Source organism: Natator depressus, chromosome 4 (genome assembly GCF_965152275.1).
Source record: "Natator depressus isolate rNatDep1 chromosome 4, rNatDep2.hap1, whole genome shotgun sequence".
Lineage (NCBI taxonomy): Eukaryota > Metazoa > Chordata > Testudines > Cheloniidae > Natator > Natator depressus.
Window position 1 is genome coordinate 32,508,590 of NC_134237.1, and position 19,979 is coordinate 32,528,568.

A 19,979-nucleotide genomic window follows, 5' to 3' on the forward strand; every position below is an offset into this window, starting at 1 on the left:
AGATTTCGTAGCTCGAGTTTTTCTCCAGGTGACCTTTACCATGCTCAATTTTGCACTTTTTCGCCCTATTCTTATTACCTTCCAGGACCCCGCCGTTGCCCTGCGTCCCTCTCTAGCTGGCTTCCGCTTCCGCATTCGTGTAGAGTGACGGTGGCCGCGGCGGGTCAAGGCGGGTCAGACGGCCGCGGTGGTGCTGGGTCTGATTAGCCTTCCGTGGAGGTGGCTGGGTTGCCATCATGGAGACGCTCTACCGGGTGCCGTTCGCGGTGCTCCAGTGCCCCAACATCAAGCTGAAGCGGCCGAGCTGGGTGCACACGCCCTCGGCTATGACCGTCTACGCGCTGGTGGTGGTGTCCTACTTCCTCATCACCGGAGGTAACGGGCTCGGGCGGGTGGAGGGCTGGGGGGCCGGGAGCGGGCGCCGGGCGGAGGGCTGGTGGGCCGGGAGGGGGAGCAGGATTAGGCCTGTTCTCTCCGCTCCTAGGGCGCCTGTTGGGGGCGGCGGGCAGTGGGGTTACCCCTACCTCTCTGGTGGGAGCCTGGCTGCGGGCGAGTGCCTCCCCCCGATCCCCGCACTCCCGGGGCTGGAGCCTGCTGCCGGGGCTCCCTGAGGTGGTGGCCGAGGGAGACCCCAGGTGAGGGGAGCGGCGGTGTGTGACAACCCCCCCCCCCCCATATAGGTGATCCCGTCACAGCCGCACGGTGGCGGGGGGGGGGGCAAATTGCTCTGCACCCCCTCCTGGGGCATCGCGGTTCCCCGGATTCCGCCTGCGGCCCTGGGAAGCCCTGCCTGAGCCTGCCCGGAGGGGGCCCTTGTGAGGACAAAAACAGCAGCCGGCACAATTTTCCCACCCGTGAGCAATTTGTGTCACTACGCCCCGCCTCACACAGTGCAGGGACGCCCTCCGGTGGGGTTCTCAGAGAGGGGTCGTCTTTGCCCGTGGTGTAAAGCCCCACATCCGCGCTGAGGGTGGTACGCAAATCCCCGTCCCCGCTGGGGTGATTGGCCCAGCTCTGTGACCAGCGGGCAGGGCGGTGGAGAAGGTTTTGGTTGTCTGGTTCAAAAATAGGCCTTGGTGAGGATCTTAGTTCAGGTGCAGTAACCGAAGAGATCTGTGGGACCATATCCATCTCCAGACCAGGACACACGTGCTCAGTATAGGCAATATCGGCAATCAAACTGATACTGTGTCTGAGTCAGGAGATGAGTGTCCCAGGGGGAGAAACCTTTGTTCCTATAGACAGACCTACTTTCCATTCTTGGCTTTTGGAACAGATAATTTTAAGACCGCTCTTATAACATCTTCCTCTAGTGGTGTAGGATTTTGCTCTGTGTGTTTCAAAGACATTCAGAAGTTCCCTCTTTTAAATTGATATGCAGCCTGAGAAGAGCAGCCCCTTCTGTGAGGTGTCAGTGAGGTGTATTATGTGCTTCCCCCAAAACTCCCACCCTTCTCTGTCCACTATGGAAATTTTGCCTTAATCCTGATGCTGGAATGGGACTTTCTAGTGTGTGATATGTAGAATTTAATCAGTGATCAAATTAGAGATTTTGGTGCATATCTGAAAACCTTATTTTAGCTTTGATTACCTGGTTTTTGGGGAGTGTTGATTAAGGAATGAGAATGGTACTGTTGAGTAGTGACTTGGCAGGTGGCTGTTTTGCTTTCCTATGCCAACCTTGTAGCAGTTTTTGGGTTATTCATCACTACTGCTGCTTAATAGCAAAAGGTATGTGGATCACAATCTCTTCCTCTAGTTATCAAAGGAAACTCCAGTCAGGTGACACAATGTAGTTTGGGTTGATGCACCAAAGAAACATAATTCTGCATTTATTACAATTATCCCTAAATGGCATGAGAAGTCTGTTGCACTAGTCTGCAGAGCTGCTCCCATTCAAATCCTTCATGAAGATCCTCTATTTGTCACCTGCAAGAAATGTAGGTAGAGGGGCATGTAGAATAGTTTATATTAGGGCTGTCAATTAGTCAGTTAACTCATGCGATCAACTCAAAAAAATGAATTGCGATTAATTGCACTGTTAAACAATAGAATACCAATTGAAATTTTTAAAACATTTTTGGATGTTTTTCTACATTTTCAAATATATTGATTTGTATCACAACACCAAATACAAAGTGTACAGTGCTCGCTTTATATTATTTTTATTACAAATATTTGTACTGTAAAAATGATAAAAGAAATAGTATTTTTCAATTCACCTCTTACAAATACTATAGTGCAATCTCCTTATTATGAAAGTGTAATTTACAAATGCAGATTTTTTTGTAATATAACTGCACTCAAAAACAAAACAGTGTAAAACTTTAGAGCCTACAAGTCCACTCGGTCCTACTTCCTCTTCAGCCACCTGCTAAGACAAATAAGTTTGTTTACATTCATGGGAGATAATGCTGCCTGCTTCTTATTTACACTATCACCTGAAAATGAGAACAGGCGTTCTCATGGCACTTTTGTAGCCGGCATTACAAGGTATTTACGTGCCAGATATACTAAATTTTCATATGCCCCTTCATGCTTCAGCCACCATTCCAGAGGACATACTGATGATGCTCATTAAAAAAATGTGCGTTAATTAAATTTGGGACTGAACTCCTTGGGGGAGAACTGTATCTCCTGTTCTGTTTTACCCACATTCTGCCATATATTTCATGTTATAGCGGTCTCGGATGATGACCCAACACATGTTCATTTTAAGAACACTTTCACAGCAGATTTGACAAAAGGCAAAGAAGGTACGATGTGAGACTTCTAAAAATAGATAAAGCACTCAACCCAAGGTTTAAGAATCTGAAGTGCCTTCCTAAATCTGATTGGGACGGAGTGTGGAGCATGCTTTCAGAAGTCTTAAAAGAGCAGCACTCTGATGCAGAAACTACAGTACCCGAGCCACAAAAAAAAAAAGAATCAATCTGCTGGTGGCATCTGACTCAGATGATGAAAATGAGCATACGTCGGTCCGCTCTGCTTTGGATCGTTATTGAGCAGAACCAGTCATCAGCATGGACGCATGGCCTCTGGGATGGTGGTTGAAGAATGAATGGACATATGAATCTTTAGCGCATCTGGCAAATTGATATCTTGTGACGCCGGCTACAACAGTGCCATGCAAACTCCTGTTCTCACTTTCAGGTGACTTTGTAAACAAGAAACGGGCAATATTATTTCCTGCAAATTGAAACCAAACTTGTTTGTCTGAGCCATCGGCTGAGGTAGGACTGAGTGGACTTGTGGGCGCTAAAGTTTTACATTGTTTTATTTCTGAATGCAGGTTTTTTTGTACATAATTCTACATTTGTAAGTTCAACTTTCACGATAAAGAGATTGCACTGCAGCTCTTGTATTAGATGAATTGAAAAATACTATTTCTTTTGTTTTTTAATGTGAAAATATTTGTAATAAAAATATAAAGTGAGCACTGTACACTTCGTATTGTGTTGTAATTGAAAACAATATATTTGAAAATGTAGAGAACATCCAAAAATACTTAAATAAACGGTATTCTAGTATTCTTTAATCGCCCGATTAATCACGATTAATTTTTTTTTAATTTTCTAATTACGATTAATTTTTTAATCGGTTGACAGCCCTAATGTATATTAATTAAAAATACCATATGAAGACATGGCTAATTTATCCTCCTGACCACTTTCCTTGTATGTTGTATTTTCTGCTCCCTCTCCTTTTCTTTCCCCCTGCTTCTCTTTCTGGGGCTGAGAATGTGCGTCCTGTGAGTTTATACAGTGCCTCATATGCTGTAGTCACCCAGAAACAAATAAGGAATGTGAAGTCCAACCACAAGAGGCAGTAGCTCAAGTAAATTTGCTGGAATAAATTTAGAGTTTCATGTAAGTAACTCCTAAAATTCTAGATTAAATTCAAAATTATAGCTAAAGTTTACAGGGTCTCTGTTAGGCTCAATGACATTGCAACATGAATCTTCCCATGATATTCTATGGTGTCTGTACCTATACAGTAAGAAAGAATGGTCCCTAAATAGAACACTACTGTACATTTTGGGTCTTTTCAGCCAAAAGTGGTTTTTATTTTTGTTGTCCTTATAAAGGTAAATAGAATTAATCAAGTTAACAATCGCAGATTAAACTCGATTAAGTAGGAAAACAAGGTCTAGTGTCCTAGGCTCTGATATGAAGAACACTTAAGACTGTGAATGTGAAAAGTCATTGGAGCACTAATCATGTATAAGCCACTTACCGTTAATGGTAGTCTACACAGCAGCTGGGGTGGTGATTCTCCGCTCTGGTAGACATACCCACGCTAGGAGTGGTTGAACTAGTGTTCTAATAGCAGTGGTGGTGTGGCAGCTCAGCTGCCTGAGTACCTACCCTGGGGGTCGGTCTGGTAACTAGCCTGAGCCACTGTGGCCATGCTGCTACTTTTTGCATGCTAGCTTGAGCAGAACTAGCATGTGTATTTCTACCCAACCTGGGAACGACCCTCCCAGCTGCTGTATAGGTGTACCCTAATGTAAAAAAATGGCTTTCTGAAATGTCTGGTATCCATCCCATTATAATTTAAGGTTATAACTTACTTAATTATGTGTTTCTTAGCATTTGAACAGGAGATGTAAAATGGCAAGTAATTTACTAAACTGTTCCCTTTCTATTCATACTGTCTGTAGAAGGAAATCATTCTTAATATTTAGAGATGGATGATGCTGGCCCATCATTCAAAACTAATGTCCTTTTTTTCTTTTTCTTTCTTTTTTTATAGGAATAATCTATGATGTGATTGTAGAACCTCCCAGTGTTGGGTCTATGACAGATGAACATGGACATCAGAGACCAGTGGCCTTCTTGGCATACAGGTAGAAATTATCCTTTGTCATAATAGAACGGTCTCTCCCTGACCTGCAAACAGACGAATGCAAGTGAACTGCAGTGCTCTTGGAGAGCTCCATTGACTTCAGCTGTGCTCTCTGAGGGCCCCAGGATCCACAAATATGCATCTGATTGCACTGATTGGAGCCTTCTTTTGCAAATGAATTGTTTAAATATTCACAGTATATTTCATATATAGGCTTGGAAGGGTTTGAGGTTTTAGTAGATATGTAATTGATAAAAATACAAAGATTTTTACATTACAGGAAATGAAATTTGAGGTAGATGATACAAATTAATTTTCATGAGTAGAAGTCAAGATTTATAACAAACAAGCTATATTTGATCATATTTCATAACTATGATATCTTTTTAATTACTTGTCAGAGTTGACATAATACACCAGTTTTGTAATGTGTTTTTTATACATTTCCTTTCTGTTAAACTTTGTTTAATAATGGGTGAAATATTTTTGTGTGCTTGTTTGCGAAAGGAAAAGTGGGTGGTTGCAAATATGTAACAATTAAAACTGAATACCCCAGTCTAGTTCTGTGTATTAATATAACCTGTCTTTAGTTGGCTTTCACTTTCTTTTCCCTCCCCAACTCTTTTCTAATATTTTGAATGACCATTTTTCTGTTCTACATCCAGTTCTACTGTAAGAGGAAACCACAAATCTTATTCTAATTACGCTCAACAGCAATAAACTGTAGAACTCATATCCGTAATTTGCATTCAGTTTTTGAACCCAAAATAAAATGATTTGCAAGATCAAGGTCTTAGTTACTTTGCATAAATGCAGGGGATCACCCATATGGAGTAACTTGCAGTTTAGGGACAGATTTTATTCAGTTTGAAACCTAAATCTACAGTGTCTGTCCTTCAAAATTAGTTCAGCAGATTCTTCTTGCTTAGAATCTAAAATTTTATTAGAGGTAAACTAATTTAGTCAGAAGTTAGTTGAGAAAATTAAGGAGTAAGTTTACAGAGCTCTGGATTTTGTCTGTCTGGATTGGGTATCCTTAATTCCTGCAGAAAATGTTGGGCTTTTTTTTTTTTTTTTTAAACTAAAAGTACCTCATTGTAAAAAAGAGCTGACACTGTATTTAAAAAAAAAAAAAAAAAAGATTATAAAATACATAGTAGTTTCTCATTGTTACTCTTGACTCTAGGAATCTTTTGCATAGAGTTTGTGCTCAGATTAACACCTTCCAATATATGCTTCAGATTTCTTTGGGCTACTGCAATATACATGAATCACATTGCTCTAGGAAGTTGGGAGCACTTTAGTGAAAGTCATGGGGAAGAACAGTGTAAAAGATTCAACTACTATTTATCAAGATTAGACACTAATGAAATGCTCTGCACCCTTGTAGATCCTTCCAGCAAAGTGCTTTACCAAGGTGGTGGTGTATACCTGTATTACAAATTGGAAAACTGAGGCACGGATGTGTTAAGGGACTTATCCAAAATCATGCAGTGACAGAAATGAGAATGCAGTCTAGTGCCAGGGTTCTCAACCTTTTTCTTTCTGAGGCCTCCCCAACATGCTGTAAAAACTCTGTGGCCCATCTGTGCCACAACAACTGTTTTTCTGCATATAAAAGCCAGGGCCAGTATTAGGAGGTATCAAGCAGGGTAATTGTCTGGGGCACCACACTGCAGGGGGCCCTGTGAAGCTGAGTTGCTCAGGCTTTGGTTTCAGCCCTGGGTGGCGAGGCTCAGAGCCCCGTGCTTCTGCCCCATTAGGTGGGGCTTTGGGTTTCTGCCCTGGGCTCCAGAAAGTCTAATGCTGGTCCTGCTTGGTGGACTCCGTGAAATCTGCTTGTGACCCCCAAGGGGACTCCGGACCTCTGTTTGAGAACCACTGGTCTAGCACATCTTACTCCTAATGCTGTGCTGAAACAAGGAGACACAATTCCTCCCTTGATATGGATTTGAATAACGCTTCTCTTCTTGCAGTGACTGGAATTTGGGGTTTGTCTTCTAAGAAATGGTTTGGGAAACAAACTTGAAAGCTCAACAGTCTAGAAGTTTTGGGTCCCTACTTACATTCATTTGTTAACTTATTTTTGCTTTCAACCAAGACACATTTGAAATTACCATTCATATCTAAAATTCTAAATAAGTAATGTATAAAATGTGGTGGTTTTGCATACAGTCACGTTACCGTTTTATGAATACTCATGATTAAAAGCATTAGTACATTTCTGTCACCTTGCAAAGTACTGATCCAGGAGCTAAATTATATATTAATCCCTTATCGCATCAGGAGACAGTGGAACATAACACACGTTGCTGGAGCTAAGTGTGTAAACATCAAAATGAACTGTCCTGGGTTTTTGTAAAACAGGAGCAGATCAAAATATTACACTAAATAGCTGGCTCTTGAAGTGAAAATAATACCTTGAGGGGCTGGTGTTCTATTGAAATATCTTTTATTCCTGTTTTTTCCCTCCCCCCAGAGTAAATGGACAGTATATTATGGAAGGACTCGCATCCAGCTTCCTCTTCACAATGGGAGGCTTAGGCTTCATAATTCTGGACCGATCCAATGCACCAAATATCCCAAAGCTCAATAGATTTCTGTTGCTTTTTATTGGATTTGTCAGCGTCCTGTTGAGCTTCTTCATGGCAAGAGTTTTCATGCGGATGAAATTGCCGTAAGTTGTTTAGGACATTTCATGCTGTTCTCCCCTCCCTTTCTGTTACTGATGAGCAGGGATCCTAGTTTTGTGATAAATCACAGATTTGTATGGTTTTTTCCCACGATTAAAGTGGAATGCTGAACTTCAGTTTCCCTAGCCACTATAAATATAGGTATCAGTTGAACACAATGTTTTATTGGTATATTAACATTTTTGGAGCAAGTTCAAAGCCTTCCAGTGACATCAATCATTATAATAAAATAAAATTAATAGAATTACAATTTGTATTTCTTACAAATACCAAATATTTGTCTGCTTTCTATATTTTCAGAAAAAAAATTTTTAACGCACAAAATAAAAAGCAAAAATTGCTTTTCTATTAACTTTACTCACTTTCTGAGTTAGTCCTGGAGGCTGAAATTTGAGATGCATTAAAATATAAACCCCTGTAAGTCACTTAGTAACCTCTATATGCCAAAGCAGTGTATTGGAGTGTGTTTAGCTATGTACAGTTTATCCGAGCCTCCATTATCTGGCTGTCTGTACTAACTGAACCTCCAGCCACCCAGGGGTGACTGTGGTAAGGGCTTGGGCAGTCAGCGCATTCAAAAATCAACCACAAGAGGGAGAGGTTGCGCCCATTGAATAAGTGGCAATGGTACTTTCATCAGTAAAATTTAGTTAATACATTTTTATTTTTTCACAAAATGTAAAAACTAAAGAATCTCTGTAAAAATGCAAATTCCGTGTTTTTCTGTGGCAAACTGATTTCTAGGATCCCAGCTAAGTTTACAAAGTACTACATATGAAGCAAGGATAAGTTATATTTAAAAAAAAAAAATTGGTGTAGATTAAACACTCACAGCTTTGCTTTAAGGTGTTTTAGTTAAAATTGGAATGTGCCCTCTTTAGTGAGGTGTAAATGTTTTTGGGTCTGCCCATTCTGAGACATCAAGTTGTTGTGCAGGGAGGTGACAAGCTCCCTGTCAGAAATCATAGCTACAATACAGTTTGATTCTAGACTGGATGGGTTGGATTTTGAGGAAAGATTAAAAGACTTAATCTATACAGGTTGGCTAAAATCCAGCACAGGCTTTAGAGAGAAGCATAAATAGGTAAGCATTGGGAGGATGGGAGATGAATTAAGGGTATAACAAGATGAAAATTAAGAAGGAAAACTGAGGCTATCTGGAAAATTGTTCTACAGCCTGTGAAAAATCTTCCAAGGAAGGTAGAGTAGTCTTAGTTCTTGCATGTACTGACAGGGCTTTCGAGCTTCTTGATTCTGTGTTTTCCAGTCTGTTCAGTAGCTTATAATGAATTTATTTTATTTTTGCTGCCTGCCTGCCTCTTCTCCTTCCCTCCCACTTCTCAACCCCACTATGACCTCTAGAGCTGCCAACAGCAGCAGTTTCTTTGAGGGCCACTGCTAAAACCACTCCATGAATTAACTGGCAGGGGATGTTTCTGGTTTGTTTTTGTTTTTTTTTAAAATAATGATATGGTCATTTTCCATTTCTTGGAGAGTCACTAAATCTCCTCTGCAATATAATTACTGGCCCATAAAATGCAAGTGTTGGGTTTCCTGGCAGTGTGTAGCAATTCAGCATAAAGCACCAGCATACAATAGATTTATTTTTTTAATCAAATGTGGCTGGTCTCAAGAGTTCGTGGTCATGTTAGAGAAACTCTAAAGAATAGGAAGGAAATCTTATAAGAATCATTTGCGGCTTGGACAGATGTTCTAACAATAACAAAGGTTTTACATGGTGTACTGACTTTGTATCATTTCAGTTAATTTCCTAGCACGCTTTTGTTCACTGATTATTTAATATTCAGGAATATCTTGCCTAAGGGAGAGTTTGTCACATATGAGTGCCCAATAACTTGCTAAATCCTCATTAATGAAAATACAACACTTATCGGATACAGGACACGACACTGAATTTTACTTTTATTGAAAGGCAGGCAGTTCCTAAGTTACTCAAGGCACAGAAAAGCCTTTGTATTCTGGTGGTATTCAGTACATTGTTTTTGATTAATGTGGACATTATTCTTGTTTTTGTATCTGAGAACACAGGTTTAAGATCTAAATCATAATTCCCATTGTTGTTGTAGTTATACTCACAACAATAGACTTATGCTGTCCCTTCTGTTTTTGCTCTGATTTTCAAACACCCAAAATTGTTCTAGATGCCGTACAGAAACAAGTAAAGACAGTCATTGCTCTGAAATGTTGTGGTTCAGACATGATTCAAGAAGTGAGAGCCATAGACCGACAAGGGGAAATTAGGGAAAGGAAGGACAAAGGTTGCAATAATATACAGCGACTCTGTAAGACGTGTGTCTTGGCCATTACTTCACCTTAGTTCATTGAAGAAGTGGAGGTTAGAGGAGACAGGAAAGGAGAAAAGTTGGGGCTCAGTTGTACCAGTTTGGGCTGAATGATGTAGGATCTTGAAATTGATAGTCTGTTTGAGCAGCGCAAATGCAGAACCTTTCACAAAATATAATAAAGGCTTCCAGAGTTCATGATAAAGACTAGGTTGAGAATAATAGACTAAATGTGTTCCAGTGATTATATCAAAGTAAAATGGGGGTGGAGGGTGGAGTGCTCAAGCTAGTCAGCAGAGCAGGTTCCTGTTTGAGCCAGTCTCACCCTTGAATTTCTCAGCAAGTTTCTCTGCAGTTAATGGCACAAACACTAAGGCTAGGAAATGCTGGTATATGAAGGTGCCCCTTGGATTTGCTAGTATAGAAGTCCCTTGCCAGCCTGCTGGGATATCTTCTCAGGGCTACCTGGCTATAACTACCTACACCCAAGCACAGCTGCCATGATTCTCTTCATGTAGATCCCTATCTACAGTAGGTAATAGTGTGCCAGTAAAGGAGAAACTTCCCAGACTACTACAAGTTGGTAAAAAGGAATGGAAGAAATTTCTTCCAAGGAATGTTTTACCAGATTCTTTATAAAATCCTTGTTAAAAACATTAACCCAATGTGATGGTTATTTGATGGACTTGAGAGGACTATAGTCCTCTCCAGATTACACTTCTGAAAGTTTTTGATCTTTAATATTCATCAAATGAAAATTTCCTTTTTGGTTAGAGAGGGTTTTGGTTTTTGGTTTTTTTTGCTTGATAAACATAGAGTAGAACCCTCCATGGACATGAATGTGATGAAAGATCAGAAATAAAGACAGGATTTTAAGACCTATTTCAAATGACCAAAGATGCAGCCTTTTTTTAAGGACACAGAGTAGGTGTTTCCAATGTTCCAGCAGTGCCCAAAGTGTTTCCCACCATTACAGAGCTTGTTTGCATATGTTACCAGAACAACACCACAAAGATGCCAGTTTGAGAACTGTAAACTGAATTTGCATTTCTTTAAATTTCAGACAATTGCAGGGAGTAGCTATCTTAATTTTATACAGACCAACTCGAAACTTGTATTTAGAGAAGTTGATCTAGGGGCAACTGCAACTAGTTTCAACCACAAGCCAATGTTTGGAGTTCACATTGGTGAATAATCTGGTTGTCAGCTAGTAAAACCAGATTTTTGGACCTGAGACCTAATTATAACTAGACTCCAGTTAATTAACCTAGAACAGGGAGAACAGAGAGAATCCTTGGATCCATACTTTATTGTATGGTTATTTCTGAACAGCTTTATCTCTTGGTCTTCTGTTTTTGAAAATTATATTCTTAAAAGAGGCTCTGGAATTGTGGAACTAAACTTCCATTAATATATCACGTTCACCACAGGAATAGGTTGTGTGTTCTGGTGAAAATTTTGAATATGGAATAGACTCATTAAGTTTTAACTGAGTGGAAAGTTTCATAAGTATCCATTGACCATATTTCTAGTGAAGGTCTATACCATAACATTATTTAAGGCTTGAACTGTCCATTTTAGCTAGCAAGTTGTTGTTCCTGTTTGCTCATTAAGATTTTTTAATATATATAACTTTTTCAATTGTTTAAGTGTGACAAATTGGTACACTGGTAACCTGGTATAGCTTTATTTTGAAAATTGTAATCTGTTCAGTTTAGGTGTGCTGTGCTCCTAACTTCTCTCTCTCAACTTTTATTTTGTCCTGCAGGGGATACTTGATGGGTTAGTGCCTTGTGTGATATATGCAAGCACAAAATGGATTTGCTTCTCTTCATGAAGAGCTTAAAAACAAGCAATCTATAAAAAAAAAAAAAAAAAATACTGTCCACCACAAGAAGACACAAGAAAGGTCTAGTTATGCGAATCAGCAAGTGCAAGAAGTGCTTCCAACTGTCTCCTTTCATTAATAAAAACCGTCATTACCCGTGGTTGGTGTATTTTTAAAACAGGGTTTTATCACTTGTTTATTTCTATCTTTAAAAAAGAAAAAGTTACTGAACTGTTACTTAGCTTTAGGTATGAATTTGTATCTTGAAACAATTCACTATAAAATGTAAAGCTGTTATTTTTCCCCTCTGCATTTTTTCCCTTAACCTGACTGAGGTATTGGGCAGATGTTTTACAATTCCTGATTTTAAAGTGTGCAGCACTCTGGCCTTTTTTCTGTGGCCTGCGCCGTACCACGTTTATACCTGGAGAGAAGTCTTTTGGTGATACTTTACTATCAAACACACTGTGTCTAGTGAAGTTGTTTCTAAGGCACCTGTTGCCTTGATATTCATGGCAACGCATTAACAAATCCAGATGTACACTGGATACAACACTGTGTGAGTGCATTTCTTTTTGGAACAGTGTATGAAAGGAGCCAAATTAAACATGTTTTCTACTAAACCACTTGCATTTTGTGTGATTTCTAAAACAGTAATTTTTGCAAATTGTACACAGTCTATTCTATAGGTTCTGCGGTAACAATGCTACTACACAATGGTTGTTTACTTAATGTATCTTTTATTGGATAGTGATATTGTAAACTGCAGGGGGCAACTGTAGCTGTCTCTCCTAAGCTCACCAGAGCCTGCGGTTCTTCTCAAGCATGCATTGTACCAAAATGGTGCACCATTGAATTACTTTGGAAGCTTCTGCTTCTGTTTTAAATTGGCTAGGGACAGACACTAACTTATTTTTTTTTATTAGTGTGTATACACATGAGAGGAAATATTAACAATTAGAGCAATGAGATTATTTGTGCAGATCATGCATTGCTTCTCTGTGTGGGAAGAAACAGTCTTTGTCAAAAATCAAGCAAGGTCCTTTACTTAGTCACAAGTGTTCAAAGTACTATGTTATCCTCTGGATTCAGAAGTTAATTCTGTCACTGGGAGCCATAGTTCTGTACCTCAGTATGCCTATGTTTTTTGAGATCTTGCTGTTTTGACATCTACTACCTGACATGCCATCCTGAGAAGCAGACTTTCCACGCGTTCCTTCTCTTATGTTTATGTAATCATTGCTACATTCATTTGTTTTGCTACACCTTTGTCTATAAGGAGAGTTGGTGTAGTTAGTGGGGTTTTTTTTTTTAAAAGCTATGAGTGAGTTCTGATGGAAGCTTATGATCACAGGAATCTTGCATTTTCCCAAGTGTGTTGTTTGTATCCCTCCTGGTACTGACAGTCTTAGTGGGGAAAGTACTATTTACAGGACCACTACAGACCAGCTATTATCCTCTGCTGTAAGGAGAGAGCAGAAAGAAACAGATGAGGGGAATAATAAGAGAGCGAGCCCAGAGGTGCAGTACACCATGCAGAAACGGGAGTAGTTTGGTTCGTAAAGCCTCAGTACAGGACTGAACCTGGTTCAATTCTGGCATGGTCTTGAGAGGTTTCTTCTGTGAGGTAGTGTACCAAACAAACTGTAAAAGGGCAGCATTGCTGGATCTCATCTGACTCTTCAATTATGTGAATGGGTGTGTGTTGTAAAACTGTATGCTGTTTACTGTACACACCACCAGATGGCTTCATGTGCCTGGTTTTGGGTTATTCAAGAAAATGTATGAATGAGTGGAAGAGAATTATACAAAAAAAATTTGGCTTTACCTTTTGTCTAGACTACCCCATCCTAAAGCATATGATGGGAGAGAACCTGTCAAGCGGACTGAAAAGCTGCATGAAGGTAAAGATATTGATAACGGGAAAACATCTCTCCATAGTGGGGAAATAAAGATACGGCTATTTACTAGCTTGGTAAACACAGCACTTTCAATCTGCTTTGTCATAGAAACTTCGTGGCAGTCAAATTAAGAACTCCTATGTTCAGATATATTAAAAAAAAAAAAAATGTCCCTCCTAGGCTGGTGTGCTAGAAATAGACTTGAATTTGGAATTCTTGCATGTCAGCACTCCAAGCAAGGTGAGAGGTATTAGACTGGTAATAGTGCTGAGAATTAAACATACACTGCCTAGAAGTGGGGTTATCAAGTTTGGGCACTGTCCTGACTTCCTTTTTTCTACTACCCCAGCCTTCTGAGAATTAAATAGCAGAAGTAGGATATGGTGTATTTGTGGCATTGAATCAACCCTCTGAAGAACAAGTTTGTGGTTTGAAAGATATGCTGATAAAGACATTACTCTTTGAAAAAAATATGCCTAGTGAGGTATCGTTTTAAAACAAATAACTCGCTGCTCAACAATACCATGGGAAAATGTATGGAGTAATGTTATATGTAAAATTCTGAATCCCCCCATATGATGTTACTAGAATATGTTCAAGACCAGATGGCTTTGCCTATGTAAAGCTGTTAAATAGGTCTGTCCTAAACAAAGTAATGGGGCTTTGCCTCAGTTTTCGTACAAGCAGTAAACCTGACCATCAAGACAGCAGGGGGAGGAGATGGCAGGAAAGAGAACAATTTGCATTTTAGCCAATGCCAGTGAGGGAAGAATGAGGGTGGTGGTGGTGAAGGAAGCTCCGTGCTCTGTCACCTTGCTCACAGCTTGAATAAAGTTTACACGGAAGGGTAACCTGCAGAAGAATGTTTCAAAAGGTTTACTGGTCTATAAAGCTACGTTGCTATTTTTTTGTATATTAGCTTGAGCAGAGCTAGAGCAGGTATGTCTGTCAGCTGGGCATCACCCCTCAGCACCAAGTGCAGACATAACCTCAGTTCCTCCTGGCTCTTCTAATCTTATTTCAGGCTCCCCAGCCGCTTTGCCGTTCTCTGTTCCCTTGACTACTCCTGTCTTCTCTCTTAGTTACCTGGTATCAATATGTTTTTATAGCTCCACTCTCCTCATTATCTCTGTAGTGCTTCTTGCTTGAATCATTCTGAAAACAACAGAAATCCAAGTGCATCGTACAATAATACACTGGAGATCTAACAAAGACACTGCAGTGTCCAAACTCCTTTCCTGTAGCACTGTCTCTTAAAAAGTAGACTTTCCTTTCCTGGTCTTGGACTTAAAACACCTTTTAACTGATAAGCTGAAAGTTCTTAAATTTCTTTGCAATGTAATTTAGTTGTTTTAAAAAAAATCAACTGAACATTTAATGGGCATGGATAGCATATTACTGTACAAAATGGAACAAACAGAGAAAACTCATAAAAGAATAGAGTAGCATACATAGCACATAAAGCATAGCCAGGAAATGCACACATTCAGAAACACAGGAAAAGGAAACTTCCTTCAGGCTTCCTTCTTAAAGATATCAAAACATAAGAACTGCCACCGTAGGTCGTATCCCTGGTCCATCTAGCCTAGTATCCTGTTTTAGTCAGTGGTTGTTAGAACTACAGGGGGTGTACAGATCAGAGCTATTTTGGAGAGATCCAACCCTGTCTTCCACTCCTGGTTTCTGACAGAAGTTTAGGGACAGCCAGAGTACAGGGTTGCACCCCTGACCATCTTGGCTAATAGCCATTGGTGGACCTATCCTCCATGAACTTATCTAGTTCTTTTTTGAACCCAGTTATACTTTTGGCCTTCACAACATCCCCTGGCAATGAGTTCCACAGGTTAATTGTGTGTCAGGTGCCCACCTAACCATTGAAATCACTGTTTCTTGCACAGGTAAAACAGAATGATTATGGTAAACTAGATTAAATCAATATTTGGGTTTGTAACCTAGTCAGGAGAAATTTAAATAAACATCAGCTCCCGCCAACTTAGATCTTTTCTTCTTTTGGTACTTGTTGAAGTCATAGCTCATATCATTGATGGCCCTAAACAGATTCTCCTCTCGCCTAGCACTAGTGTAATTCCAGAGTAAACTCTATTCAAATCAATGGAGATGTGCCAGTGTAAGAGGAGAATAAGCCCTGTAATTTTTCAAATGAATTTAACAGCCATGCTTAATTATGGTTTAAATTAGGTTGTGGCTGAAACAGCCTCATCTGACATGCTGTGGATCAGCAGTATGGACAAAGCCAATTGTAGAAATTGTCTCAAAACTCATGCTGTAGTTAAGGTATCCCACTTAGGTAAATCAGAGATGGCCACATTGCCTCAGCAAACCATGGCTTCAGCCATGACAGCTCAAACTGTGCTTAAGCATTGTTGTTAAATTTTGTTGAAAGCTCTGTGTAGATTGAACCAGAGAAAGACTGAAACCCAAAACACCCACTACTAAAAACATTAAGACATTATTCAGCGACTGGCAGAGTTAATCCTGTTGAAAATAACATTTTTTGTTTTACTTCAAAATTATGAGTGTGTCTGCAGTTGGCCAAATAAAAATATTTTTTCTACCTTCCAGTAACTCTGGCACTACCATCAACCCCACCTCTGCTATTTTTCCAGCCGTAACTTTTCAGCTTTATATAATGTGTATATCTGCAATATGAAGTGTCAGTCCAAATCCTCCTTGACCACTGGATGGTGCTCACTACAATGCTATTCCCCTGTCTCTGAGAATACAGAGGTGCTGGAGAGAAGAAACTCCTTTAAAAAGATGTAGAAAAGTACTGAAGGGCAATGAAACAAACACTCAAATACACGAACAATGCTGATATTTTGTCGGATTTTGTAAAACAAATACAAAAGTATTAAACACACCATCTTTCTGCTTCTTAAGAGTACAAACATGAGAACAAATTTTTTCTTTGAACAACTTGTGGCTGAGTTTTCAAACATAATTGAGCTGTAGAGATCTTTCTGACTGAGAATTCATACTGACCACCTTGCCCTTCTATCCAAGGATGTCAAAGTTGTTTCCAAAGACTGATTTAAATTAATACATCGGTGAGCAGGTAAGTAGTATTACACATATTCTGTAGACTAGAAAGCTGAAGTGCAGTGATGTTATTTGGCTTGCTCAAGGTCATAGAACATTTGGGAATGAGCTGGGCATAGAATCCCTGTCTCCTAGTCCTGGATTTTAACCATAAAACCATCCTCCTGCCACTAAGAGGCAATGAAATTACCGAAAAGGAACACCACAAATGAATTTTCCATTTACAATGGGTCAGATTTTTTCTAAATCTGTACTTGCATGTTTTCGAGTGTCTAAAAACTTGGCCCTGTAGCTATCAAATTTGCATATGCAAATCTGAGATGTACGACCCACAGACTTTGATTTTAGTACACAACAAATACAAATTATCAGGCAGATTAACACTTATTTGAAAATTCAGCCCTGTGTATTGAAAGTCATAGCCAACATCTGTCTCTATAATTGCCAAACTAAAATGCTAGATCTAACACAATCAGGTTTTGAAAAAGTTCACACTAAGACCTGAGCCTCACACTTTGCAGATCAGGCCCTTCTCTAGGAGTAATATGAAAACCTCCTTTTTGATATCCCAGCTCACTAAAGGCCAAATTCTGAGGTGCTTTGTTCAAGACACTAAGGGCTTCATCCAGCTACCCGTCAAAGTCAATGGGAGCCTTTCCACTGAGTTGAATGGAGAACTAAATGACAGCCTATGATGAGTATGTCTTATAGACACACAGTAAACAGAAACTGGGAGAGAAAAAGGCAGTCTGCAAAGGAATGCGTGTGTACATCCTACACTTTGGAACGTGTGCTACAGTGCCTGTGAGCTAGATCTGGCCTCCCTCCTAATATCTGCATTTCACAAACAAAAGTGAATTAAGCCTCACACTGTGCCTGTGAGGTAAGCAACTGTTGTTATGGCCCTTTTACAGATGGGGAAGCTGAAGACTTGCCCAAAGTCATGTACTAGCTCAGTGGCAGAGTAAGGAATAAAATGCTGATCCTTCTAATTCCCACTCCTTTGCTTTAATGAGAAGACTAGTGGCTTTCATATGCTATGGCTAGGAATTAATGTCAGCAGTAAATATTTACTAGAGCTGGTCAAAAATTTTAATAGTCTGATTGCTGAAATGTTATTCAGTGTAAAATGGCTTTTTTGTCAAAATAGAATTTTCTATTGGAAATGTCCTTTGTGACAAAAAATTGAAAAACAAAACAAAAAGATTTATTATTTCTTTTGGTAACCAAAACATGAAAATATTTGGCTGGTTGGGTGAAAGTTTTCAGTAAAACCAAACATTTTTGCCCAAACAAGTGAAATATTTTGGGTGGGGTTGTTTGTTCGTTTGCTTGGTTTTTTGGGGTTTGTTTGTTTCTTTTTTCTTTTTTCTCTCCTTTGTAATACTAAAAAAAACCTGTAGCAGAATTTTGGGAAAATGAATAAATGTTCACATTTCTTGAACTGTTTAATGGGGAATCGTAATAAGAACATAAGAATGGCCACACTGGGTCAGACCAAAGGTCCATCTAGCCCAGTATCCTGTCTTCCGACAGTGGCCAATGCCAGGTGCCCCAGAGGGAATGGATAGATCAGGTAAACATCAAGTGACCCATCCCCTGTCACCCATTCCCAGAGGCTAATAGCCATTGATGGACCTATCCTCCATGAATTTATCTAGTTCTTTTTTGAACCCTGTTATAGTCTTGGCCTTCACAACATCTTCTGGCAAGAGATTCCACAGGTTGACTGTGTGTTGTGTGAAAAAATACTTTCTTTTGTTTGTTTTAAACCTGCTGCCTATTAATTTCATTTGGTGACCCTAGTTCTTGTGTTATTAGGAGTAAATAACACTTCCTTATTTACTTTCTCTACACCAGTCATGATTTTGTAGACCTCTATCATAGCCACCCTTAGTCGCCTCTTTTCCAAGCTGAAAAGTCCCAGTCTTACTAATATCTTCTCATACGGCAGCTGTCCCATACCCCTAATCATTTTTGTTGCCATTTTCTGAACCTTTTCCAAGTCCAATATATCTTTTTTCAGACGGGGCAACCACATCTGCACACAGTATTCAAGGTGTGGGCATACCATTGATTCATATAGAGGCAATATGATATTTTCTGTCTTATTATCTATCCCTTTCCTAATGATTCCCAACATTCTGTTTGCTTTTTGACTGCTGCTGTTCATTGAGTGGATGGTTTCAGAGAACTATCCACAATGACTCCAAGATCTCTTTCTTGAGTGGTAACAGCTAATTTAGACCCCATCATTGTATATGTATAGTTGAGATTATGTTTTCCAATGTGCATTTATCAACATTGAATTTAATCTTCCATTTTGTTGCCAGTCACCCAGTTCTGAGAGATCCTTTTGTAGCTCTTCGCAGTCTGCCTGGGACTGAACTATCTTGAGTAGTTTTGTATCTGCAAATTTTGCCACCTCACTGTTTACTCCTTTTTCCAGATCATTTATGAATATGTTGAATTAGAACTGGGCTCAGTACAAACCCCCTGGGGGACACCGCTATTTACCTCTCTCCATTCTGAATACTCCTTGTATCTCCTCACCTGTTCTAATCTCTACATCAAATAGGCTGAGGTTTCATATTAGTTTTAAAAGTTCCTTTTGGAACTCCCCAGCGCCGGCCCCCCTTACCCCCACTTTACTCTCTCTCTAGTTTTTCTCCCTTTCTCTCACCCTCCTCCCTGGAGATCTATTTGCTGAAAAGTGCTGACACACTAATTAGATTGTCTGTGCTTTCTAACCCCCTAGGTCTTTATTCAAATTGCTGGTCAGTAACTTTCTCCCTATTTTGGTTATGAGCCTTTTTCTGCCTAGGAACAAATCATGACACACCCTCCACTGCTGTCCTATCCATTTTCCTGCTGATGCTACGTGTTTGTGTTATGCTGCTTGTCCCAAGCTAACCTCTCACTGTGTCTGTGTGTTGTTGATCAGATGTACTTCTATGAACACACAGAATATGGACAGACAGTCTGCGAGACTGAGCATGTTAACTCATAGTGTGCTTCATTTAGCTACCACTCAAAATGATAAACATAACAGATCAGGTTCGGCACTGGGAGTGGTTTTACAGGAAGAAAGTTACAGGAGATTTTAGGTGTAGAATTTTTCTGTTCACCTTTTCTAGGAGATACTGACATTCTCTTAGAGATGGTGCTTAGTAGCAAACCCTGTAATGATGGAAAAGTTTCCCTTACATTAGCCCTTTGTTTTCTCTTCTGAGCTGACCTATTGTCCACTGTAAGAAATTGTTGCCACATTTTTTATTTACACACTTCACACTTAGGTCCTGATCCTGCACTGAGCTCTGTGCAGGCACAGAGGTCCACCCATGCA

At 39.8% G+C, this 19,979-nt stretch overlaps 1 protein-coding gene across 1 annotated transcript; it reads left to right on the forward strand.

The window, feature by feature from the left end:
• Positions 1 to 124: 124 nt before the first annotated feature.
• OSTC (oligosaccharyltransferase complex non-catalytic subunit) lies at positions 125 to 12,269 on the forward strand. Its single transcript, XM_074949992.1, has 4 exons — positions 125 to 375; positions 4,756 to 4,849; positions 7,328 to 7,525; positions 11,613 to 12,269. The coding sequence occupies exons 1-4, from the start codon at positions 237 to 239 to the stop codon at positions 11,629 to 11,631; spliced, it is 450 nt and encodes a 149-aa protein (XP_074806093.1). The 5' UTR covers positions 125 to 236; the 3' UTR covers positions 11,632 to 12,269.
• Positions 12,270 to 19,979: the final 7,710 nt, after the last annotated feature.

Coding starts and splice junctions, on each gene's coding strand:
- OSTC (XM_074949992.1), top strand. CDS start 237: ATGGAGACGCTCTACCGGGTGCCGTTCGCGGTGCTCCAGTGCCCCAAC. Junction 376..4,755: donor CTACTTCCTCATCACCGGAG/GTAACGGGCTCG, acceptor CTTTTTTTATAG/GAATAATCTATGATGTGATT. Junction 4,850..7,327: donor GTGGCCTTCTTGGCATACAG/GTAGAAATTATC, acceptor CCCTCCCCCCAG/AGTAAATGGACAGTATATTA.